Below are 23,725 nucleotides of genomic sequence, written 5' to 3'. Positions count from 1 at the left end.
ACATCGCAGGTAAGCTTTTGCAGTCCAACCATTGCTTCACACATAGCTGATCTTGTCGAAATATGAAAACCCTGTATTTTTTAACAATAAAGTGCTGAAATGTGTCAACAGTATACATGTTATGCGCAGCACCATAAATCACAACCATAAAGAGCTATAGGCGTGATTATTTTCTTGTAAATACCAGCGCTTACTAAATGATTCTCTCCGAGTGGGTGGACACCCTGTGCAGCCGTAGAAAAAAAACGATTTACGGTTATAAAAATCTGCAGGCATGGCGGTATACAGCCTATAAACTGCCATTTGATCTTTTTAAGCAGTGCAAAATCTGACACAGGGATTGTTTATCGGATGAGTAGCAGTAGACGGACCTTCAAACTCCCGTGAAAGTTGAAATTCTTAATAATTAAGCCTAGTATTTAATGATTGCCTATCTGCAATTTCGTTTGCTGTAAATATAGGTTGTGTTCTAATAACGTTTATCTTGGTCTGTTATTTCATGTACTGAAATCATGGTGAAGAATATTTTCCCCTTCACGTTCCAGTACTGTGAAAAAATACAGCATCACTTCTCTTTCCTTGTACACAAGTGCTGGAAACAAACAAAACATTTCAGAAAATTAGTTTGCTATTTTTATGAGCTAATTAAAAAAAACAAAGAAACATCGTTTTTGCTGTTATCTTACTGCTTAGATGCAAATTTTGATTATGCTCATGTGATAAGATTCGCGATCTCCAATTACACGTTGACAGATTCTCTCTGCTTCTCATTGTTTTTAATTGATTTGGCTTTAGCCGATATCAGTGCCAGCAGCATCACAGAGAGCTACTCCTTCCTGGTTATTGATCTGTCTCCCAGAACGACGGGCTATGGTTTGCGACTGGGAGATTCAATACTGGACTATCACTGTGACGTCGAATCATATATTTACTCGGACTTAAATCGCCATCTGGTATGTATTTTTACTATTTTCGGTTATATTGTTAGGTGAATTATGTGTCCCAATGTGCCCAATATTAGTGAAATTATGATATGTTCGATGTAATACTTCACAGATTTCCGTAGATAGCAGAAATGCAGCTGAAACTATTGTGATGTTATTTCGTGTTACAACACAATATTTTTGTATCTAACGCTATGTACTTGTATGGCTTACTTTCAGATGATATGTTGAAAAGAAAACATTATATAGAACGACTTTAGCCAGATATATTACATAAAAACGAAACAAGCTTTGCTTTAAAATACACTAATTTTAGTCAAAGAATCTACTTTAATTATCAATATCAATTTTTAAATGATACCCTTCATAATAAGAGCAGATTCTTTCCCGAAATATTTGTTAAATGAAAATAGCTTAAAATAAACAACGCACACGCTCACGCACACATACCCACACACGCGCGCGGGTGATATACGGCGCAGTCATTTCATGTTTGGTCCTTAGTAACAACTCGGGTTAAAAGTGAGCATTACTGTTGAAAATAATCATTTTATTTTCGAACAAAATATATCATCGTTTAGAAGAAATGAGGATGATATAACATGTTGTTAATCATGTTTTTATTTCACTTACAAAATGTAAGAACAGAACAGTGGAAGCCGTAAGAAGAAGCTTGGCGTTGAAGGCCTCCCACGGTTTAGTTAATGTATGTTACTTTAAATTCCGTTATAGGCAATTTTACAGCGTACACAATTAAAGACACAACAGACAAATCGTAATGCATCATGTGCTCAATGTTTTAAACTTTTAGACAACTAAAAGCGTTGCCCTTTACGACACTCCTCTTGTTATTCTTACACTTGTCACACACTCACAGTCCATTATTGGTGCCTTTTGTGGAAATCAATTTGGTCTGATTAGATCTAAAGTACACAGTGGACGTCACTTAGGCGATATATTCTAATAACGTACCCAATTTGTCAATATTACCATGGTTTCACTCAATTATCAGATCTTGTATATGTCCGTTATATAACCACAGTTTTACAATCTCAAACAAAGTGACCATCACGTACGATTATTTCAGCTGAAAAACATAAATAAAACATATCAACTTGGGCACTTCTCCAAAATATAATAGCTAGCTTCAATATATATCATAATTTTCAAATGAATTATGACACCAGTATCTCTATGTTGTCACTATCAAGCCACCCATTACATGATCATATTTCATCGAATTCATTAGTTGTTACCGTTTTAAATGTGTGTTGTTGTTTTTCTGGTAGTAGAAGAATTAGCCTAGTTGTCATAGTTGAAGTCGTAGCAACAGCAGCAACAGCAACAAGAATAGCAGCCATCTACAAGGTTATAGGGTTATTAATTGAAGATCTCCCACAAAAGGCCAAATGCAATGCATTGTGTTTCGATGTGAAGGTCTAGTAAAAGCCTAGCTTTTTACGAACCCCACGTTATTTACACTCTTTTGGCTAGTTAATTTAAATATCAAGCTTTAAAGTACAATGTCGACGTCATCTAGATGATGAGTTTCCACAGCAACAGCATGTTAAGCGTTAACAATGTGTGAATGAGCATTCTGTTCACGCAATTATCAGGCCTAAAACAGTCAGTTAAATTATCACAGACTGACATTTAACCCTGAAATGATGACTTCCCCTAACCATTCAAGCTGGCATCACAACAATGTATGCATTCTTCGTTGTTTATATAGTTGTATACACTATGTGATTTAATTTCAATAACAATTAATATGTTTGATACTAAACAGCAATGGAATAATGAAAAATTAGGCTTGAGCTTTACCTCGTGACTTTTTCAATAGACCAGAAAAAATCAACTGAGTCCATGTGGAGTTCAACATCATAACCAAATTTCAATGAAATACAGTCTCTGAAACCTACGTGGAATAATGTATGTTTTACAAAATAAGTTCATGTAAGAGTATGTGTATGCGTATATTAGCAGTAAAACACGTATAAAACACGGCTATGAAAGGGAGAACTCCTATACACTAGAAAACTCCGTGCAGTACTAAGTTTGATCTCATTGGAACAATATGGCATAACAATTCTATGAATAAGATACTTCATGGGAGGGAATTTAAATATACAATGATTAATTCAGAGAGTTTTTTCTCCCTTATGCCTACACTGCTCTAGCAGTAAAATTCGTTAAATGGTCGTAATATACCAAGTAGCATTGTATGTTAGATGGAAGAACATATATCCTTTATCATTATCCATTAATATATACCTCAGAGATTGCAAATTTGTCTTAGCGTTCATAATCCAACTTCTTGGTAAGCTGGATTTTTTTCCTCTGTATGGCTATGCATTTATGCACAAGTTAAAAAAATCCAAACCCTGCATATGTTAGTCATTTGCTTATGAACTATGTAATGATTCTTATTTCCATATAGTACTGTTACGGATAATTGGTCTAAGTATGTACGTTTGTAAATATTTGTATTCTTTAATTAAGCAATAATCGGAATTGAAGGAGTATTTTGTAGACTGCAGTTGTGGTCACATTCTCTTAAAAGTGTTGATAGGCATAATAGAATTACACACTAGTATACAAGTTTAGTTGAATCTTCACATAGAAGGAATCATCGCTCAAGCCATTTAGCACTGTCAGTGCTTTGATTTATCATAGAGGTAATAGATACGTTAAAAACGGTATAATACAAATACCTTGCTTTTTTAATGGATAATGAAACCTAATTGAATCAAAATAAAGAAGATCCCCGTGGTTTGGGATGAAAAAAAAAACGCACAACCATTAATGCAGATTATTTTGGCCCACGCAAAATTCTGAAATATTATCGCTCAGTCGAGGAGCCTTAGATGTGAATACACATCAGGGGGCATCATTATAGGATTGTCATTACAAATAAAGTGTTCAATTAAATCACTTCATACTCTCATGTCATATCTTTATTGGGAACATTTGCAGCGCTCCCCGAGGACCGACTCCACTGCGTAATCGGAACATATCATGCCGGATTGACATTTAATTGATGTTTCAGCAAATATTTAATGATTTATCGACCATGTTGAATGGAAAATATCTTGACTGGAAGTGTTTTTCTATGGCACGTACTAGTAATTTATAGTCACAATCCTTCAATCAAAAGCCTATTTACAAAACCTTTGCAACATTACTAGAACGAAAGCACTTTTATGATGACATATCGAAATCAAAGATACAATTGATTGAACAAAATGCTTTGAAATGAACTCGTTGTCACAGACTGTCAAATGGAATTCCTTAAGGAACTTGAAACATATATTAGCTGTGAAAGACCTTATTTAATATTTCCAGGCCATATTCTTCACAGGTCTAGGAAAAAAATATCCTATTCTTCAATTTTAAATGGTCACATATGCTCGACCAAAGTGGTGGTTAACAAGAGAATCATAACTATTCTTCACAGATTTGTCGATGGCATTGCTGTTTGATAAATTTGATAAGAAAAATGTAATAATAAAGAAAAAAATATGAGGATACCCAAATTAATAATAACAATAACAACAAGAGCAACAATGGGAATAAATGGTGGTATTAGTTGTACGAGGAGGAGGATCAGCAGCAGGCGGTGGTGGTGGCCAGATTTTACACACTCCTGAGAACCAGACTATCATTGCACATCGGACATACGGTCATCACAATATTCCACTTAGAGCATTTCCCGCTCAGGTGAGCGGAAATCAATTTAGTGGTCACACACCAAACAACAACAACAACAACAACAACAACTATCACTGTTACGCCTACACGTACAATAACCACTCGTGCCACCTCGTAGTACAGCGTCTACATCAGAACCCATATCACCTCCAACAACAAAACAACAACAACCATACTTATACATTTACCACATCTAAAAAATATCAACAGCAATTATTCAGACAGTAACAGCCGCGCTGAGGTAGAGGTCCTGGGTTCGATCCTCGGTGAACGTTCTCGTAGAACCTTCCCCATCGGCACTCAGTACGGGTCTTTTTAACCCAGTAAGCAGGCTCGAGAGTGATAAAAGAAGCCAGCTTTCTTGAAAGTGAGCTAATTCAAATGGTATAGACTATAAACTTCACACAAAAACGCCTTAAATAACAATCGAACAAGCAAACAACTAACTTGTCTGCGTCTGCATCAACCACCATTCAACAACAACCACACCGCCATCTACCAACACTACGCACAGACCTAATAGTACGGTGCCACTAAGAAAAAATGCCATTCCCGCTTTTACCAAAATACCCTTTTAGCAACCACATAAAAAAAAACCAAAGAACAAATTAAAACAACTATCTCTATAACAACCGTCACTGCGCTTACAACTGCAGCCAAGTCAAGAACTAACAGCAACAGCAGCAGCAACAACAACAACAACAACGAAAACAGCATAAACATAATCCACGAGAGTCTTTATTACAAAAATAAAAACACATACATGTATATCAACAAAATATATACTGACAATATCAATTTGTAAAAAAAATGTGACTCAGTTGTAAAAATATATGCACTGTTTGACCTGTGAGAAATGTGATTTCATAGTACATAAAAAACAGCTTCGATCACAAATTTCCCAGGAGCAGTGACATGTATGTTCGAAATGTGTGACAAATAAGATCCTATTTTTCAAAGCTGTAAGGAATATGATGGGGTTTTTTCTCAGGTGGGAAGAATATGATCTTATATGAATATGAAATAAGTTCGCACACCGCTCCATTAGCATTTATGTTGAATTTTGATGCCTGCTGACCTCATGTAATTTTTGTATTATCTGCAAGGGTATTGTTTACTGATTACTTATATGTAAAATAAACGACTAAAGTTGAATTACATGTACAGTTATTGTAGTTTTGTTCTTAATTTCAACTAAAATCGGGCGTGAAATGACCATTTGTGAATGTTTTTGCATTTCTTTCAATGAAAAAAATCTGGCTTGTTATTTTATTATCTGTTTAATGCCTACATTTATATTATCTGCACATTGCAGCTTTTCAAAAGATACCAAATTAATATGGGGACATCAGACTGTATTATAAGGAAATGTATGGTTGTAGTGTTCGCTAGGAATGACATTTGTTTCCAGTCTGAAGATTGCATCGTAGCATTAAATTCTATTAAAACATAGTATAATATAATTCTAATTATCATGCAAGATCGACCATTCGGAACTGCTCGGCCATTTTTTCTCGAAAACAACCTCGGATGTATGCCGGTACATCAGTAGAGGTAGTTCGTATATTTTTGAATTACATTATCATTAATTAAATGTAGAGTTTCATCTTGTATTTATTGATCTAAATTAAAATCGATTGTCCAGAAGATCGACATGATACATGATAGCCTTTTCCAATAGAAGATTTTCCAATACGGCACGCAAACGGTTTATTATGACATGACGATGCATTACACTCTCCTTAGGTTCTTTATTCAGTTATCTTAAGTAGTTTTACTGGGGAAGAGCACGAAGGAAGTCAGTCTGCCCGATTGTGGCGTGAGAGTTCTTAGGTGGAGTCTAACTGGTATTATTTTACAGGCGTTCCTCTGTATGTCTTTAAAGATGCACTCTTACTCCCAAATAAGATTTTATACAATTAATTCAGTTGTTTTAATATACAAAAAAGTATGAAGAAATGTTGAAAACAATGGTTCTTCCTTAGGATACTGAGAAAGAAAGGTGCAGAAAACACGGTATTTCTACCTGATCAGACGATATTAAATCACAGTAAATCTTTAAGCACTCACCAATCAGTTGATGTCATGCGTTTTCAGCTATTAAAATACGTTTACAATCTTGTTATCAGTAATTCATATTTTCCATAAATGCATTATTTAGTAAGTAGTTAACATCATCGAACTGTCGTATTATCGCGTTTTCGTTATCGTAATGTCGCGTTTTATCATCGTTCTGTCGCGTTTTCACCATCGTAGTTTCGTGATTACGCGTTTTCAAAACCGTACCATCGAGTATCGCAACACATTCGTAGGCGATGGCCATAACGGCGCTCCGTAATCAGGACCTTGGACTAAACTTCAACAAAATAAACTAATTTTGACTAGTGATCGCATTCGGAACTCCTCCGACATTTTTATCGAAAATAACCACAGAAATATGCCGGTACATCAGTTGAAGTAGTTCATAATTTTTGAATTATATCAATAATTAAATGTAATGTTTTAGAGCTGTATTTATTGATCTAAGTTTAAATTGCTTGCCATTGATGTGTATTATTGCAAACATAATAAAGATTTCCAAGAGTTAAGTCATACAGTTTAACTGCGAAATAAAATTTCTACGCAATCTACATGCAGCGCACTTAAACGTACAACTTTTTGAGTACGTATACCGTCCAAATACATCCGAGATTGTTTTCGAGTAGTAATCGCTCAAAAACAACGCTTCCATGTACATACACAGCAAGGGAATTTTAATTAAGTCATAAAATCAAATCAGAATTGCCATTAACATTGCATTATGCAATTCAGTCACTTCATCCTCTCGTCCCATTCTGTATTCGGAACATTTACAGCGCTCCTTGTGGATTTAATGTATGGTATAATCAACAATTTCATGACAGAATGGCACTTAAATGTTGTAGGATAATGAGAATTAAACAAATAACCCATGATTTATGGGCTCGGAGTAAATGATATCGACCGATGTTCCAAAGGATTGTGTGTTTTACATGGCATCAATTGTGATCCATTGATGGGACAATTGAAATGTAACCAAAGCGTGTTTGAACCAAGTGAATGCAGCTCGAAGCAATCGAACATCGATGTATCAAGTCATTCAATAAAGTCATTAAATTAAACTGGCCAATGAAATGACAAGAGAGGGAATTATATTCCCATTAACCATGGCAATGAAGAGGGCATCATATTTCCTTTAACCAAAGCAGTGAATCAGGAATTCCATTTAGTTTAATTCGTGTAATGAACGGGAATCCTAATCCCTTTAACAAGGGCATTGCAGCTGAGATTGTATTCAGTTTAACCAGGGCAATAACATGGGAATAAAATTCCCGTTTACCAAGACAATGACGCCGCAATTCTATTCCCGTTAACCAGGACAATAAGGCCGGAATTCAATTCCCGTTAACAGGACAATGAGGCCGGAATTCAATTCCCGTTAACCAGGACAATGAGGCCGGAATTCTATTTCCGTTTACCAGTACAATGACGCCGCAATTCTATTCCCGGTTACCAGGACAATGAGAAGGCCGGAATTATATTCCCATTAACCAGGACAATGAGGCCGGAATTATTTCAATCACTGAACATCCTCTCACGCCAGACAGTAGAAGCGCATCCCATAACCAACAATTTTATGACTGAATTGCAACTAAATGATGCCGGATAGTGAGAATTAAACAAATAACCCTTGATTTACTGTCCTGGCTTAAAGGGAATTGTCCGATGTTTCAAAGGAGGGGGTGTTTTACATGACATATCAGTATTCGTCATAATGCGGCCATGCTTTTAGTATTTCGAAATAATTTGTAGACATCATCGACAGTAACTTGGTCATTCAACAAAAGCTTTAAATTAGACTAGTCGATGCAATGGCTGGAGCTGGTTTAATGGTAAACACTCCCGAGCTTGACCACTCTTAAATTAGACTAGTCGACGTAATGGCTTGAGTTGGTTTAATGGTAAACACTCCCGAGCTTGACCACTCTTAATTTAGACTAATGGACGTAATGGCTGGAGCTGGTTTAATGGTAAACACTCCCGAGCTTGACCACTCTTAAATTAGACTAGTCGACGTAATGGCTGGAGCTGGTTTAATGGTAAACACTCCCGAGCTTGACCACTCTTATTGGACTCTTCTATACTTACTGCTTAGACACTTCTATTAAAAAAAATGTTGATATGACGCTGCATGATAAAGAAATACGTTTATAGTACCGGTATCATTTAGTACATACAATGCATATGGACGCGAAGGCTACAATGATAAAACATTCCCTGTTAACATGCACATAATCTTGCTTATAGACATGTAATTAAACATTGATATAAGAGGTGGTGGGGGGGGGGGAAGAGTGTTGATTATCGTTTAGCGTGAAAAAACATGTAGGTTTGACCAAACTTCATGACGGCTGCTTAATTAACAATGAGAAATGAGAGATATCTAGATCTCCAGTGTAAGACATAAACACCACTCATATGTACAGTCGTCCATTTACTTTCATGTTTTAGCCCGGCGTTTCTTCCGCAATTATCGTGATAAAAAGCATTACGTTGTTTGGAGATGGAATATCACCACTTGACTGGTAGGAGTATTACTATATTGACGATAAAAGATAAACCTATGTTGCCTTGCCGTATTAAATAAAGTTGTAACAAAGAGGTAACGTTCAATGGATTGTATTTGAATATTTTGTCCCCTCAGTGGGTCCTTTCAGTGCTTTGATTATGTATTCCAACTCTAACTCAAGCGCTATTTTCAATTTGGCTGTAATATTAAAACATTTAAGGATACGATTAACACTCTCAAAACCCTTTCTGCTAAGGCATACATATACATTCACGAATAACAAATACAGTTTGACATATAACACAAAAGTCATATATGTTAAGTAAGAAAACTTTGATTGTAACCCATATTCTTGCCATGTGTAAAGAGGTTCTCGTGATTCATTTCAACCAGTCTAGTCCTTTATAACCAGTCCAGTCCTTTATAACCAGTCTAGTCCTTTATAACCAGTCTAGTCCTTTATATACATGTACCATACAAGGCCCTACTAGCCGAAATTGTTCCAGTCAAATCTCAATCTCAACTTAGATAGCCACAATTCAAAATCTATTTTCTTATCGAATAATTATGTTGATAAAAACCTTCCGTTGTGCTGCATTATTTTTTTTCATGACCAAAGATTTAAATTAACATATTCTGTGAATTAATGCGCTTCTAAAACGAGAAACAAACATATAAGATTTTTAATAACTGTTGATGTTATGTGGTTAAATGAGTTGAGATTATAATTGAAATGTGACTTAGGTATTTCTATCTTAATGGGGCAGATATGGGATGGTTCAATTCTAGAAATAAAATTCTCTGGTAGATTCATGTATATGTAATATAATTGTTATCAGCAGCAACATTTACTGCATTGGTTGTTTACGAATACTAAAAGAACAGGCAGCGTTGTGTGTTTTTATATTACTTGCTCTAAAATTTATTCCACATTCAACCTTACATTGGGTGGTGCAAACATTATCGTACCAGCACCTTAGGTCATCTGATCCTTACATTGGGTTGTGCAAACATTATCGTACCAGTACCTTTGGTCCTCTGATTCTTACACTGGGTGGTGCAAACATCACCTTAACATTACGTAGTGCAAACATGATCGTACCAGCACCTTTGGTCATCTGATCCTTACATTGGGTTGTGCAAACATTATCGTACCAGTACCTTTGGTCATCTGATCCTTACATTGGGTTGTGCAAACATTATCGTACCAGTACCTTTGGTCATCTGATCCTTACATTGGGTTGTGCAAACATTATCGTACCAGTACCTTTGGTCATCTGATCCTTACATTGGGTTGTGCAAACATTATCGTACCAGTACCTTTGGTCATCTGATCCTTACATTGGGTTGTGCAAACATTATCGTACCAGTACCTTTGGTCATCTGATCCTTACATTGGGTTGTGCAAACATTATCGTACCAGTACCTTTGGTCATCTGATCCTTACATTGGGTTGTGCAAACATTATCGTACCAGTACCTTTGGTCATCTGATCCTTACATTGGGTTGTGCAAACATTATCGTACCAGTACCTTTGGTCATCTGATCCTTACATTGGGTTGTGCAAACATTATCGTACCAGTACCTTTGGTCATCTGATTCTTACACTGGGTGGTGCAAACATCACCTTAACATTACGTAGTGCAAACATGATCGTACCAGCACCTTAGGTCATCTGATCCTTACATTGGGTGGTGCAAACATTATCGTACCAGCACCTTAGGTCATCTGATCCTTACATTGGGTGGTGCAAACATTATCGTACCAGTACCTTTGGTCATCTGATTCTTACACTGGGTGGTGCAAACATGACCTTAACATTACGTAGTGCAAACATGATCGTACCAGTGCCTTTGTTCCTCTGACCATAACATTACGTCGTGCAAACATGACCATAACATTACGTGGTGCAAACATTATCGTACCAGTGCCTTTGGTCCTCTGTTTCTTACATTACGTGGTGCAAACATGACCTTAACATTACGTAGTGCAAACATGATCGTACCAGTGCCTTTGTTCCTCTGACCATAACATTACGTCGTGCAAACATGACCATAACATTACGTGGTGCAAACATTATCGTACCAGTACCTTTGATACTCTGAACCTCACATTACGTAGTGCAAACATTATCGTACCAGTACCTTTGTTCCTCTGACCATAACATTACGTCGTGCAAACATGACCATAACATTACGTGGTGCAAACATTATCGTACCAGTACCTTTGATACTCTGAACCTCACATTACGTAGTGCAAACATTATCGTACCAGTACCTTTGTTCCTCTGATTCTAACATTGGATGGTGCAAACATTATCCTACCAGTGCCTTTGGTACTCTGAACCTCACATTCAGTAGTACAAACATTATCGTACCAGTGCCTTTGTTCCTCTGATTCTAACATTGGATGGTGCAAACATTATCGTACCAGTGCCTTTGGTCCTCTGATTCTTACATTACGTGGTGCAAACATGACCCTAACATTACGTAGTGCAAACATGATAGTACCAGTGCCTTTGTTCCTCTGGCCATAACATTACGAGGTTCACACATGCCCATAACATTACGTAGTGCAAACATTACCGTACCAGTACCTTTGTTCCTCTGAACCTCACATTACGTAGTGCAAACATTATCATACCAGTACCTTTGGTACTCTGAACCTCACATTACGTAGTGCAAACATTATCGTACCAGTACCTTTGTTCCTCTGATTCTAACATTGGATGGTGCAAACATTATCCTACCAGTGCCTTTGGTACTCTGAACCTCACATTCAGTAGTGCAAACATTATCGTACCAGTGCCTTTGTTCCTCTGATTCTAACATTGGATGGTGCAAACATTATCGTACCAGTGCCTTTGGTCCTCTGATTCTTACATTACGTGGTGCAAACATGACCCTAACATTACGTAGTGCAAACATGATCGTACCAGTGCCTTTGTTCCTCTGGCCATAACATTACGAGGTACAAACATGCCCATAACATTACGTAGTGCAAACATTACCGTACCAGTACCTTTGTTCCTCTGAACCTCATATTACGTAGTGCAAACATTATCATACCAGTACCTTTGGTCCTCTGAACCTCACATTACGTAGTGCAAACATTATCGTACCGGTACCTTTGGTCATCTGAACAGTAAATTACGTAGTGCAAACATTATCGTGCCAGTACCTTTGGTCCTCTGATCCTTACATTACGTAGTGCAACATTATCGTACCAGTGCCTTTGGTACTCTAATCCTTATATTACGTAGTGTAAACATTATCGTACCAGTACCTCTAGTCCTCTGATCCTTACATTGGGTGGTGCAAACATCTTACCAGTACCTTTGGTCCTCTGACAATCACTCCCCCAAGAAACTTTTGTTTACTATTTAAATTATAATTTGAATTAGTTATGACTCGAAAATGTCATACGCTTGGGACATCTATAGAAAATGCATTGCGTTCCTGATACGAATATAGAACCAATTTTAGACCTTAAGAATTAAATTGACTAGGGAGTCTGGCAACGACATGAATAGAAAAAAACAACTCAAGATTGTTCGACTCTAAAAGATCTAAAGTGGGATCGGTTTTTTATTTTAACAGACCTCGCTGACTAAAATCTGTAGGAAGCATTTTCTGTTCAGCGATATTCCCTAAACGGGCTCTCTGTGATTGGTCGTGATTATTTGGATCTCTAAATAAAATGCCATAAGGACAGATCATGCTTCAAACGCCCCCTTTTTATGGCATTGAATGTTTCAAGGAGATAATTTATAGAGTCCTTTTCAGACGTAGAAAGAAGAATAAATCCATATCTTGTCCACGTATAAAATGCACAGTATAGTAAATATGTCTAGCAATATAATTAAGGACTTATACGAAACGGTTAATATAACGGTTTTTGTCTTGTTTTAACATGCAATTTTATGACATAATCAGACATTTAAATAAAAAAATTGTTCACCGAAAAACAAACAGTAAATTGAAACTGTTGTTAAGTGTAATACATATTAACGTTTTATAATTATTGACGTTTAACTTCATAACTCATACTTTTTTAATCATCTTTTATAAAAAAGACTAGGTACCAACGTAGTTATTACAATTGCATATACTCAAAAGATATGTTTTAGTGTTTAACATAACAATACCTAAGGGACACATGGAACACATTATTGTCTACTTATTTAGTTTGTATATTTTGTATGTGATTTCGATTATAGAAATGTATGAATGTTTTATTTGCCGCCTTAAAAGGTCCTTTGACATTTACTCCCCCAAGAACCATTTCTCAACAAATGTTTACTGTCTAAATTTCATTTTGAAAGTAAGTTACGACTCGAAAATGTCATTCATTAGAAATATCCATAGAAAATGCTTTGATTTACAGATATAAAAAAGATCCAGTTTAAGATCATAGGAATAAATTTCATAAGGGACTCTGGAAGTTCCAATAATTGAATATCTGAACATTTTTCGAATCTAAAAATCTGAAGAAGTACCGGTTTTTATCATTAATTTAACACACACCTCTCAGACTGTTGACGTAGGAAGCTTTCACTTAACAGTGGTTTTCCCAAAACGGACTCTCTGTGAAAAATAAAGGCTGTTTGGATCCTCTAAATAAAATGCGATAAGGAAAGGTCATGCTTCAAAACTCACTATAAGTTGACAATCATTCAAGGAGATTCTATAATCTGTCCTGACGTCAAAGGATTGATATTTAATTTGTCCACGAATGAAATGCAGGCATGGTAAATATGTTTGGCATTTTGCTTTCAGAACTAAAATTGAACGGTTAATATAATGGGGTTTTTTTTGTATGTTGTTGTTTAGTTCATGCGTTCGGTTGACCTCTCATGCATGTCTATGTCTAAACTTAATTACAGTTCCAAACATATTCGTTACACTCCAAGTATATGTGAAGTGTGTAGACATTTAAAAAAGTAAACGAATACGACTAAACTTCAAATTATCACGTTTAATTAATTAATCAGACAACTCAATAATTATATGTACATAGATGAAGCAACATAAATTTAAATACTTTATTTCGGCCTCTTAAAATGTATGTTTAGTAAAAAAAACAACAGCTGTTAAATATTATATTTACGTTTTAAAACTTATGCTCCTAATTTTGATTTCCAGAACATAACTCATTCATTTGTTTTCCTCTGATTTGAATATACCCTTGATAGCATTGTTTTACTCAAACATATCGGTATATAAATTTCTTAACGTAATAACACCAACGGGTCACTAAAAAAATGTCATTGATCATTTATTTATTCTACATTATATTAACATAATGTATATATTATGTATGCGATTTCGATTTTAAAAATATATGACTGTTTGTATTTGACGCCATTTGTACAATACCGGGCCATATGTATCTATGACCTTCAGGTTAATGAATGTTCTGTTCTGTTCTGTTCTGTTCTTTCTCGGTTAGGAATTCGCTAACAGATATTCAGCTCCGAAAGTTGACATGCATTTCAATGAGCCGAGAAAAACTTTTAACGCCAGAAATTCATTCCAAGTTTGAAGACGGTGTAACACAAGCTAACATTGCAATTTAAGAGTGGGATATGATAAATAAAACAATAAATACAGCAATAAAAGGAAATCACTTTGTTTTAACCCCACTTTGTATATGCCACTTTGTTTAGAGCATCGTTAAAGTCTTACTAGTCATTTTCTTAAAACGACAGAGGTGTCTGTCCTTGGTTGATGATAAAGGCACTAAGCAGTATATCTCAGACAGTGCGATATGAAAAAGCAACTAGGACCTGATTCTAAATAGTCACGTCGCGGTAAGAGTGTCATCTAAAAGATAGTCACTTCGCGGTTGAAGAGTAATATGCCACTCTTAAACTGCAATGCTTTATGCATCTTCTGTTGAGAGCAGAAAGACGTGCATCAGTATTTCTTGAAAGAATTATAAACAAGGTAATGGATTATAATGGTTGCATATTTTTTAAGAAAAAAATACGTGTTTCTTATCTTTCTAAAATATAATACACATAACACTAGTTTCTTTTCTTTTTAACTTAAAGAGCGTCTGACGGGTACTTCTTCCTTAATTTACCCAAATAGAAAACAAGGTCATCAAAAGCTATATACTTCAGCGATATAATTATGATATGTTTAGAAAATGTGTGTGCTATGTTATGCATTGTGATCACTTTGCTTTAGAGGTGGATAAATCAAGAGAGTAATTATGAGATAATATCAGATCAGATGGATAAAGGTGTTGCATTAAAGGTAGATGCATCGGGAAATCGGGTCAACGTGCGCTTTAATTTATTTCAGAAAAGTAGCCGGGGTAATGCGTGTAACAGTGATGAAAGTATGCTTTATTATGTATGTGTAACTCCATTTCAGAAAAATAGGCGGGAGTAATGCGTGTAACAGTGATGAAAGTATGCTTTATTATGTATGTGTAACTCCATTTCAGAAAAATAGGCGGGAGTAATGCGTGTAACAGTGATGAAAGTATGCTTTATTATGTATGTGTAACTCCATTTCAGAAAAATAGGCGGGAGTAATGCGTGTAACAGTAATGAAAGTATGCTTTATTATGTATGTGTATCTCTATTTCAGAAAAGCAGCCGGGGTAATGCGGGTAACATTAATGAAAGTATGCTTTATTATGTATGTGTATCTGTATTTCAGAAAAGCAGCCGGGGTAATGCGTGTAACAGTAATGAAAGTATGCTTTATTATGTATGTGTATCTCTATTTTAGAAAGGCAGCCTGGGTAATGCGTGTAACGGTAATGAAAATAGGCTTTATTATGTATGTGTATCTCTATTTCAGAAAAGCAGCCGGTGTAATGTGTGTAACAGAAATGAAAATACGCTTTATTATGTATGTGTATCTTTATTTCAGAAAAGCAGCCGGGGTAATGCGTGTAACAGTAATGAAAGTACGCTTTATTATGTATGTGTATCTGTATTTCAGAAAAGCAGCCGGGATAATGCGTGTAACAGTAATGAAAATATGCTTTATTATGTATGTGTATCTTTATTTAAGAAAAGCAGCCGGGGTAATGCGTGTAACAGTAATGAAAGTATGCTTTATTATGTATGTGTATCTCTATTTCAGAAAGCAGCCGGGGTAATGCGGGTAACATTAATGAAAGTATGCAAATAGCCGGGGTAATGGGTGTAACAGTGATGAAAGAATGGTTTATTATGTATGTGTAACTCTATTTCAGAAAAGCAGCCGGGGTAATGCGTGTAGCAGTAATCCTGGGGCTTCTAGCCGTCGGTTTCTGTGCTCCTGTTGTCGACCAGCAGGCCGCGGTCGATGACGTGAGCGAAAATGAACTCAGAGGTATATTTATTAAGTTAATATAATACACGAGGAAAGTAGATTATATTTTCGTTTATTTATACAAGATCTAAACTTGTCCTGCTGCTAAGATCGTTTATTGTCCGTCGTTGTCAACACTTGCTATTATAACATTTTATGGAAAAACACTGTGATATTGATTTTGAAATCAAAAGTACATGTATTACAATTGGTGGTTCATATTTTTAACTGGTTTGAAACCCCAGCGCATCATTACCCTAAAGAACCATGAATTATTTTTCAAATGAAATGTTCGTTTTTCTTATTTATTATATGGGGTTATACAAACCTGTCTTGATTGCACTTTTTTAACACAATGATAGCTTTATTGTGTTGATAATGTTAAATCGTGACTTCAGTCATGCTTAAAAGATAGTAATTGTTAAATAAACATAACACTGAAATGTTTCCAAATCACTGTGGTAAGAAACATATTGCCAAATGAAGACTTTAAACAAAGTTAACTTTACATCAAATGAAACATGGCGCAGTCTACGCCGCTTATGTAGTCTCGCATCCGGTCTTTTTTTAGAGTTTGATTGAGAGTTTAGTTTCTTAAAACACTTCACAAAACCTTTACACAAAACCATCGCCTGATTGAGCACTGTCAAAAATTATTTTGGAAAGTGTTTAAGGAAACTAATCACCTAAACAAACTCCGGTAATGAAACGAAGGCGGTGCTGCATAAGCGGCATGGTGAAGAAAAAGAAAAGTTATCTTTGTTTTTTAAGTCATTATTCGAGCAAAATGTTGCCTTCCGACGTAGCATTTATGACGAAAATTATCAGGTGGTATATATACATACTGGTAATGACAATTGCAGATACCCAGCCATTCTCATCATATACTTTATAACAAATACAACGCTCTCTTTGCAAATGAGATTTTGCTCGTTATATCAGAGCAGACAGACTTCCAATTTCCTTTGTCTTCCTCATGGTCGTAAATTTTAAAAATAACTTTATTGACTGGTAAGATAAACTTCCATTTACTTGAACAACATTACGCACTAGGGAAATCTCGTTTAATTACTTGTGGAAGAAATGTGAGTTTGTCTTTTAAAAACATTTGTTGAAGAATGGGGTGGGGGTTTTAACAGAGACAGATTGATGGGGAAATGGAGCACGGAAGGATGAAATATACATTCCAAATACGTGTTGTTTTATGCGTGGAAGATATTTCAAGATCTTAATGCATCCTACTCAAGCTTAAACGGTTGTGTACATTTCATTATTTTTCGTCTTTGATACAATCAATAACAATTTGTAGAAAACATTTTCATGTTTTTCTTGCAGAAAACCAAACAATGCAAGCGAAATAAATGTTTGCATGCAAGCCAGTTTAGAAATGAGTGCAATAAAATGAGTTTTAATGTATGTGTCTAACTATTTTAATAATGGACAAACCAGTAGTCAATATAAGTCAATATAACGCCTCCATTCAAAATGGCTGAAGGATCATAATGCAGCAAAGCAATAGTGCTCTTTCTTTTGGCGATCATGTCAATGCCATGCTTTGATAGTTGTAGTAGCTAGTTTTGAATGATCTTTTCGTAATTATGTAGTATTTGATCCTTGGAAACACCAGGATCCAAATCTGCCATACATTTGCCATTTTCAGTGAAGCGTGCAAAAGAAGAGATGATGTTTGGAAACCAACAGAATGGTGCTAAAGAAATGGCAAAACGTGTCGATCCTTCCATGGACAACCTTGTTGACAGCGAAGGCGAAGTGTATGCCAAGCCACCTGTAAACATTGAGAACCAGGAAGCAGAGTCTATCGAAAGCAACGAAGAAGGTTTCAGCAATGAAGCACCGATAGGTGATGAGTTTGCTGATGATGGAGAAAATGGTAACGGTGAAATGAATGAGGATCTACCAGGGCCAGATGAAGCGGGCGGCGATGGACGCTATGGTGTGGAGGAGGAAAGTACTGCATTGGGACCAGTCGGAGAGGAGTCCGAAGAGGATGGACTGGACGCCTACCAAAACTACCAGGACCTTTTCAATGGTAAATCAATTTAGAAGTTAATGGACAACAAGTTAACTCATATAACAGACAACAACTCCTGATGCAATGTAAGAAATGTGGAATGTTTCTGTAAAATGCTTTTCAGAGCAACCTTTATGGTACTATGAAATGTATTGTTCTTGTGATTTACTAACAACAAATTCTTAATATATATTATTTTAAAATACAACTAATTCTTTACAAGAATAAATAGAACGATTTCGGTTAGCAATGCATCCTAATGCAATTTAGCACATAAGGCTTCGGAATTCGGTTTTTATCGGAGATATATTTGCTGAGTAGCTGTATTATTTTGTGAGTAGCTGTATTTATACATAATGGAATGTTTCTTTATGGACCGCGACTGCGTGATTTGGGGGTCTTTTTTTACTTCTATAGGAATAACCGTTAGCAACTTTCTCTGTAAATAAAAAAAACAAACATCCGCCATTTTCATTAAGGCTAAAACGATACCTGTATCTAAGGATACCCGACACTTCTTGTCAAAAAGTCTGATTTTGTTGTTTGTTTTAATTCCTGTAAATATTTTGTGAATTAAATAGTCAATACTTTATAATTTAAATTATAATCAACACACATCTAGGGGCGAAAACACTCATGGGTTGATGGGTTTTGCCAGGATGTTTGGTATTTGTATTTACAGAGAAAGTTGCTGAAACGGTTATTACTATAGAAATAAAAATAAACCTGATTAGAAATTCCCCAAATTGCATGACCTCTCGGCATATTGGCTTGAGATATGAAGTACTAATTCCCATGGATACATGTAATCGATACCTTCAACCTGTTTTATTTCTTTTGTGATTATCGTTTTTTGCACATTTGTCTTCACAGAAACAAATGTGTAGTCATATGTACCTTGAACTTTAAATGTTACCAAATATAGAATTCATCAACATCACTTAACAAGCAAGCTATAACTAATTGTTGTTGTCTTTTCGAAATGAAATGAAAGTATAAAAACAGGAGTTCTGTAAATTGATCACAAATTCTCTCTAATTGTTCTCTTCTTTTAGACACAACAGTTGTACAAAAATAGATTCCATTTAAGTTTCTCATGTTTTTTTCTTCTAATCCATTTCTGTTTGTTATAGTTCAGATGCCATTTCACGTCTGTTTTAAGTTTATTTCTACAAAGGCCACCTTGTTTTTTACAAGATCTAATTTGTTTTAAACCAGATATTTTAATGGTATCTATTGTTCTGTCGTACAGCAGAGTATAGACTGAAATAGATCCCTGCTTTTGTTTTAGAACTGTTAACATGACGTATTAATTATTCAGAAGACCAGCGTATGTGGGTTAATACAGCATATGAAACATTATAGCAAAAGGTTTTTCTTCAATTTCAGACGATAAGATGAAAATCGCAAACACTGCCTACATGTTCTCCAAACTGTTGTCTGAGCCGCAGCCTTATCCACCGTACCAGAAATTCGGCGACCTGTATGATTCGTACCCAAACTATCGTTTCCGTCGCAGCCAGCTAGGACGCTTCATTGGTGCTCCTGGAGTGAGAACAAACAGCCTCAAACGTAGTCACCGAACCAAACGAGATCTTTACTATCCATTGGATGCCTTATCTAACGAATATTACCCGTACGAAGACAGCTATATTCCATACAAGAACTATCCCGTCGATAATTATGATATTAATGAAATGATTGAATCTCTCGAAGGACCACGATTGTATGAGGAGGAAGATGATGATAAGTTAAACTATGTGAACCCATACGATGGGTACTACGGGAGCCCATACGAGGGATACGAACAAGAGGTGGAGAACGGACCATGGTTTACCGCGCCATTGAAGCGCCAAGTTGGCCCGTCCTATGTACCTGGCATCAAGCGTAGCCGGGACTTTTACCCAAGTTTCCGTGAGCCTTGGACGCACTACCAGGCGTTTATCCCTGAAAAACGAGCATTGGAGGACTATGGTGACGCCTATCAACGAGTCATGGAGCTAGCAGCTGCGCTTCGTCGTCAGAAAAGCTACTACCCAGAAGAGTACACTTATGAAGTAAGTGGTCGACCTTTTACCTAAATAAATGTTAAATTTCTCAAGCAAAACAAAGATTGCTTTAAACATCTAATATATTGGTATATTATTAAATGTCCCCCGCATATTTGGAATAGTTAAATTAGTATAAAGAATGCAGTATTATAGTCATAATTATATTTCTCAATCTGAAAGGGGTCTTAAATCTAGCAAAGTTCACAACATGTTTTTTTTTCACTAAAAGAATAGCAAAATTCACCATTCTGAAAAGCATGAAATTTCCATCATTTTCCCCATTGTGTGGTCAATACCTTACTTTATATGTGGTTTTGTAGAAGTCATATTTCTAGCAATTACTCAATAATTGTTGTTAAAAAGGACATAAAATTTAGTGTCGGTTTTTTCGTAATTCGAAGGACCATGACCCCATTGATAAAACGACCAGAAAAATGTTATTCGAGTCACGAGGGCTGTGGACGGTGTATCTGTTTTGTACAATGTTTTCAAAGCTAACGTCCAATAAACAGCGAGCGGCATAAGTGACCTGAGTTGTAATTTCTCCGCATGCTATTTATAGAACGGTTTTGTCCATACTACATGTTACCGTTCCGATATGGGCGTTTATGTGTCGTTAAAAATTAAGAATTCAGACTCAACAAGGTACATCTTTATTTTCAGGATTTCTTAAGGCGCAGAAAATGAGGGCGAAGAAAGACGCTTATGGAACATGGCAAGACCAAGAAATTGCTATTTTTGTTTTCATGATACTGTCTTGCAATTACGTGGATACATACACAAATATATATATTGTGAATTGTGATATGAGGTAAATATTTTCCCTATTCATCTTGCTATTTTTAATGCATCACATCACTTAATGTATACACTATCACAGAATAAAGCAGTTTGAAGCGAATTGTGACAAACTTCTGAGTGGAATTAACATTTTAAACTTTTAAAAGTTTTCGAAACATAATTTATTTGTTCCTTGTGTGTAAGGTGAAGACATTCATATTTTCAATTAACAAACTATTTATTGTCCTTTAATGTTGACACGGTATTACACAAATTGTCAAGGAATCGTTCTGTTTTGTGAAACAACTCTGAATTCCTTCGTTGTGAGTAGTGTGTACTCGTCTTGAAATCCAGAATGAAAATAAAATGTTTCCCCCGTTTTGTTTAGTTTTGAACATTTGTAATGTTAAAGCTGTCTCATCACTTGAACTAATCTGCCTGCCCCGATGTGTGTTTTTTTCAGCTGAGATATTAAGTGGCTACCAGAACGTGCTCATTAAACTTAATCTTTGTTACCAGTTGACCATAACTCTGAACCTATATATAATATTCCAGAAAAAAACACACACTAAACAGACAACACAAACACAAGATCGTAGTTAATAATGTATTGATACTTTGAACGTAGTCGAGTTGCAAATAAATTAACGACAAATAAACAAACAAGCAATTAATTTAAGTAGACTATTCATGATCCACAAAAACAAGCAAACATCCAACAAAACGCCCAAACATAGCAATACAAATACATCAAACAAATATAAGCTTACACAAAGAAAACACAAATATACCACACAATTTTATACGCTTAGCTTTTGCAAACACAATCAAACTATTTCACTACTGAATTAAATGAGAGCCTGTTAATTTGTACCTGAAAGTAATTTTTTTTTAGAGAAAATCATATCCGCCAATCATACTTTAAACTCTGTAAATTCTGAGTTTTTCAACTCCTGTACAATAAACTTCGAGACTTTTACTTTATCACTAATTGAGTATTGCAAATAAGATTTATATGCATCTGAATGCCAATCCCGCGTGAGGTGTGTAATGTCTGAAGGCTAAGGCTCTGAAACCAAGCTCAACAATCAAAGTAGGCATTCCTCTTCTTAAGGAATGTGTAGAAAAAGTTACTGCATTTAACCCAATTTGAGTTATTTCCTTCCTTAACACTGACAAAAGGGTTTATAAAAATGGTCGACCTAAGTTGATCCGGATCACTTTAATACCCTCATGTAAGTAAAGGCGCAAACTGGACATACACAGGTATCTTTCACACTGGTCAATGGCATGACTACTACATCTTTAGTTAATACAAATTAAAACAAATTTAGGTTTTCTTAAATCTTTCTTACTTGTAAGAAACAAATTTGATTTGCTGGCGGGTAGAAAAAAAAAAAAAAAAAAAAAAGACACCAATTGAGTTTTTCATACATCAGTCTTTATCTGTTTAGAAAAGTGTTCTGAAAACAATTAGAAATACACAAATTACTATTGTAAACTCTTATCACTCTCAAATCCACCATGTATTTCACAACGCAATATCGTCCTTAACTTCACCTCATTTTTATTATCCAGGTCCCCTCCAGAAAGAATATCCCCAATTCTGTTAACGCCTGACAATAGATGTGCCGCCTTGATTTAAAACTCATCAAAATAACCTATACAATACATTTTCCCTCAAACAGTCTTGTAAAAATGGACATCTGCCCTGTCCTGAATTTAATGATTTGCATACTGCCACGTTATCAAATAATACTTTAATGTTCATATTCTTAAAGTACTTTCCCCATCTAGACATTAGGACATCATTGAAACACCACTTTAAAAAGGTAAGTATTTATACCACCAGTGCAAGTCCTTTTTAACCTGTATTGGAATGTTCATCAAACTTTTTTTACTTCGTTTACTTCCCTGTATAAAATTCTCCCTGTTTTACACATACGCCATTAAAATTGAGTTTTGCTAATAACGATTGAACTTCTCGTTTTGTCACTTTGACTTTCATCACCCATGATTTCACCAGCAACATAATCTCAACTAATCTATCTGGAGTTATCTCTATTTTCTATGGTCTAATGACGACTGGTAAAAACACACAGCGAATAGAGTCATAACTTCAGAAGGTGAAGTACTCTTTTCATGCGACTCTTAAATAACACTTGAAATAAAAAAACAAAAACATTTAGCTTCAAAACCGGTACAGACTGAAAGTCGCTCATGGTAAGTTATCGTTTAACCATGCTTTGAGTAACTATCTGGTGTTTGTCCTAGTGTTTGGTTAATACGTTGCATAATCGTGG

At 35.6% G+C, this 23,725-nt stretch overlaps 1 protein-coding gene across 1 annotated transcript; it reads left to right on the top strand.

Moving 5' to 3' along the window:
• Nucleotides 1-861: 861 nt before the first annotated feature.
• On the top strand, nt 862-21,803 carry LOC128238697 (uncharacterized). The gene is made up of 5 exons (XM_052954854.1): nt 862-953; nt 16,462-16,580; nt 18,220-18,609; nt 19,981-20,648; nt 21,306-21,803. The coding sequence occupies exons 2-5, from the start codon at nt 16,478-16,480 to the stop codon at nt 21,327-21,329; spliced, it is 1,185 nt and encodes a 394-aa protein (XP_052810814.1). The 5' UTR covers nt 862-953; nt 16,462-16,477; the 3' UTR covers nt 21,330-21,803.
• The last annotated feature ends 1,922 nt before the right edge of the window (nt 21,804-23,725 follow it).

Source organism: Mya arenaria, chromosome 6, assembly GCF_026914265.1.
Source record: "Mya arenaria isolate MELC-2E11 chromosome 6, ASM2691426v1".
NCBI lineage: Eukaryota > Metazoa > Mollusca > Bivalvia > Myida > Myidae > Mya > Mya arenaria.
This window is presented reverse-complemented; position numbering and strand designations above follow the sequence as displayed.

Excerpts from the sequence above, each read along its gene's own strand:
- LOC128238697 (XM_052954854.1), top strand. The coding sequence starts at position 16,478 with ATGCGTGTAGCAGTAATCCTGGGGCTTCTAGCCGTCGGTTTCTGTGCT. Across the intron at positions 18,610-19,980 it reads CTACCAGGACCTTTTCAATG|ACGATAAGATGAAAATCGCA; the intron begins GTAAATCAATTT and ends CTTCAATTTCAG. Across the intron at positions 20,649-21,305 it reads CAGAAGAGTACACTTATGAA|GATTTCTTAAGGCGCAGAAA; the intron begins GTAAGTGGTCGA and ends CTTTATTTTCAG.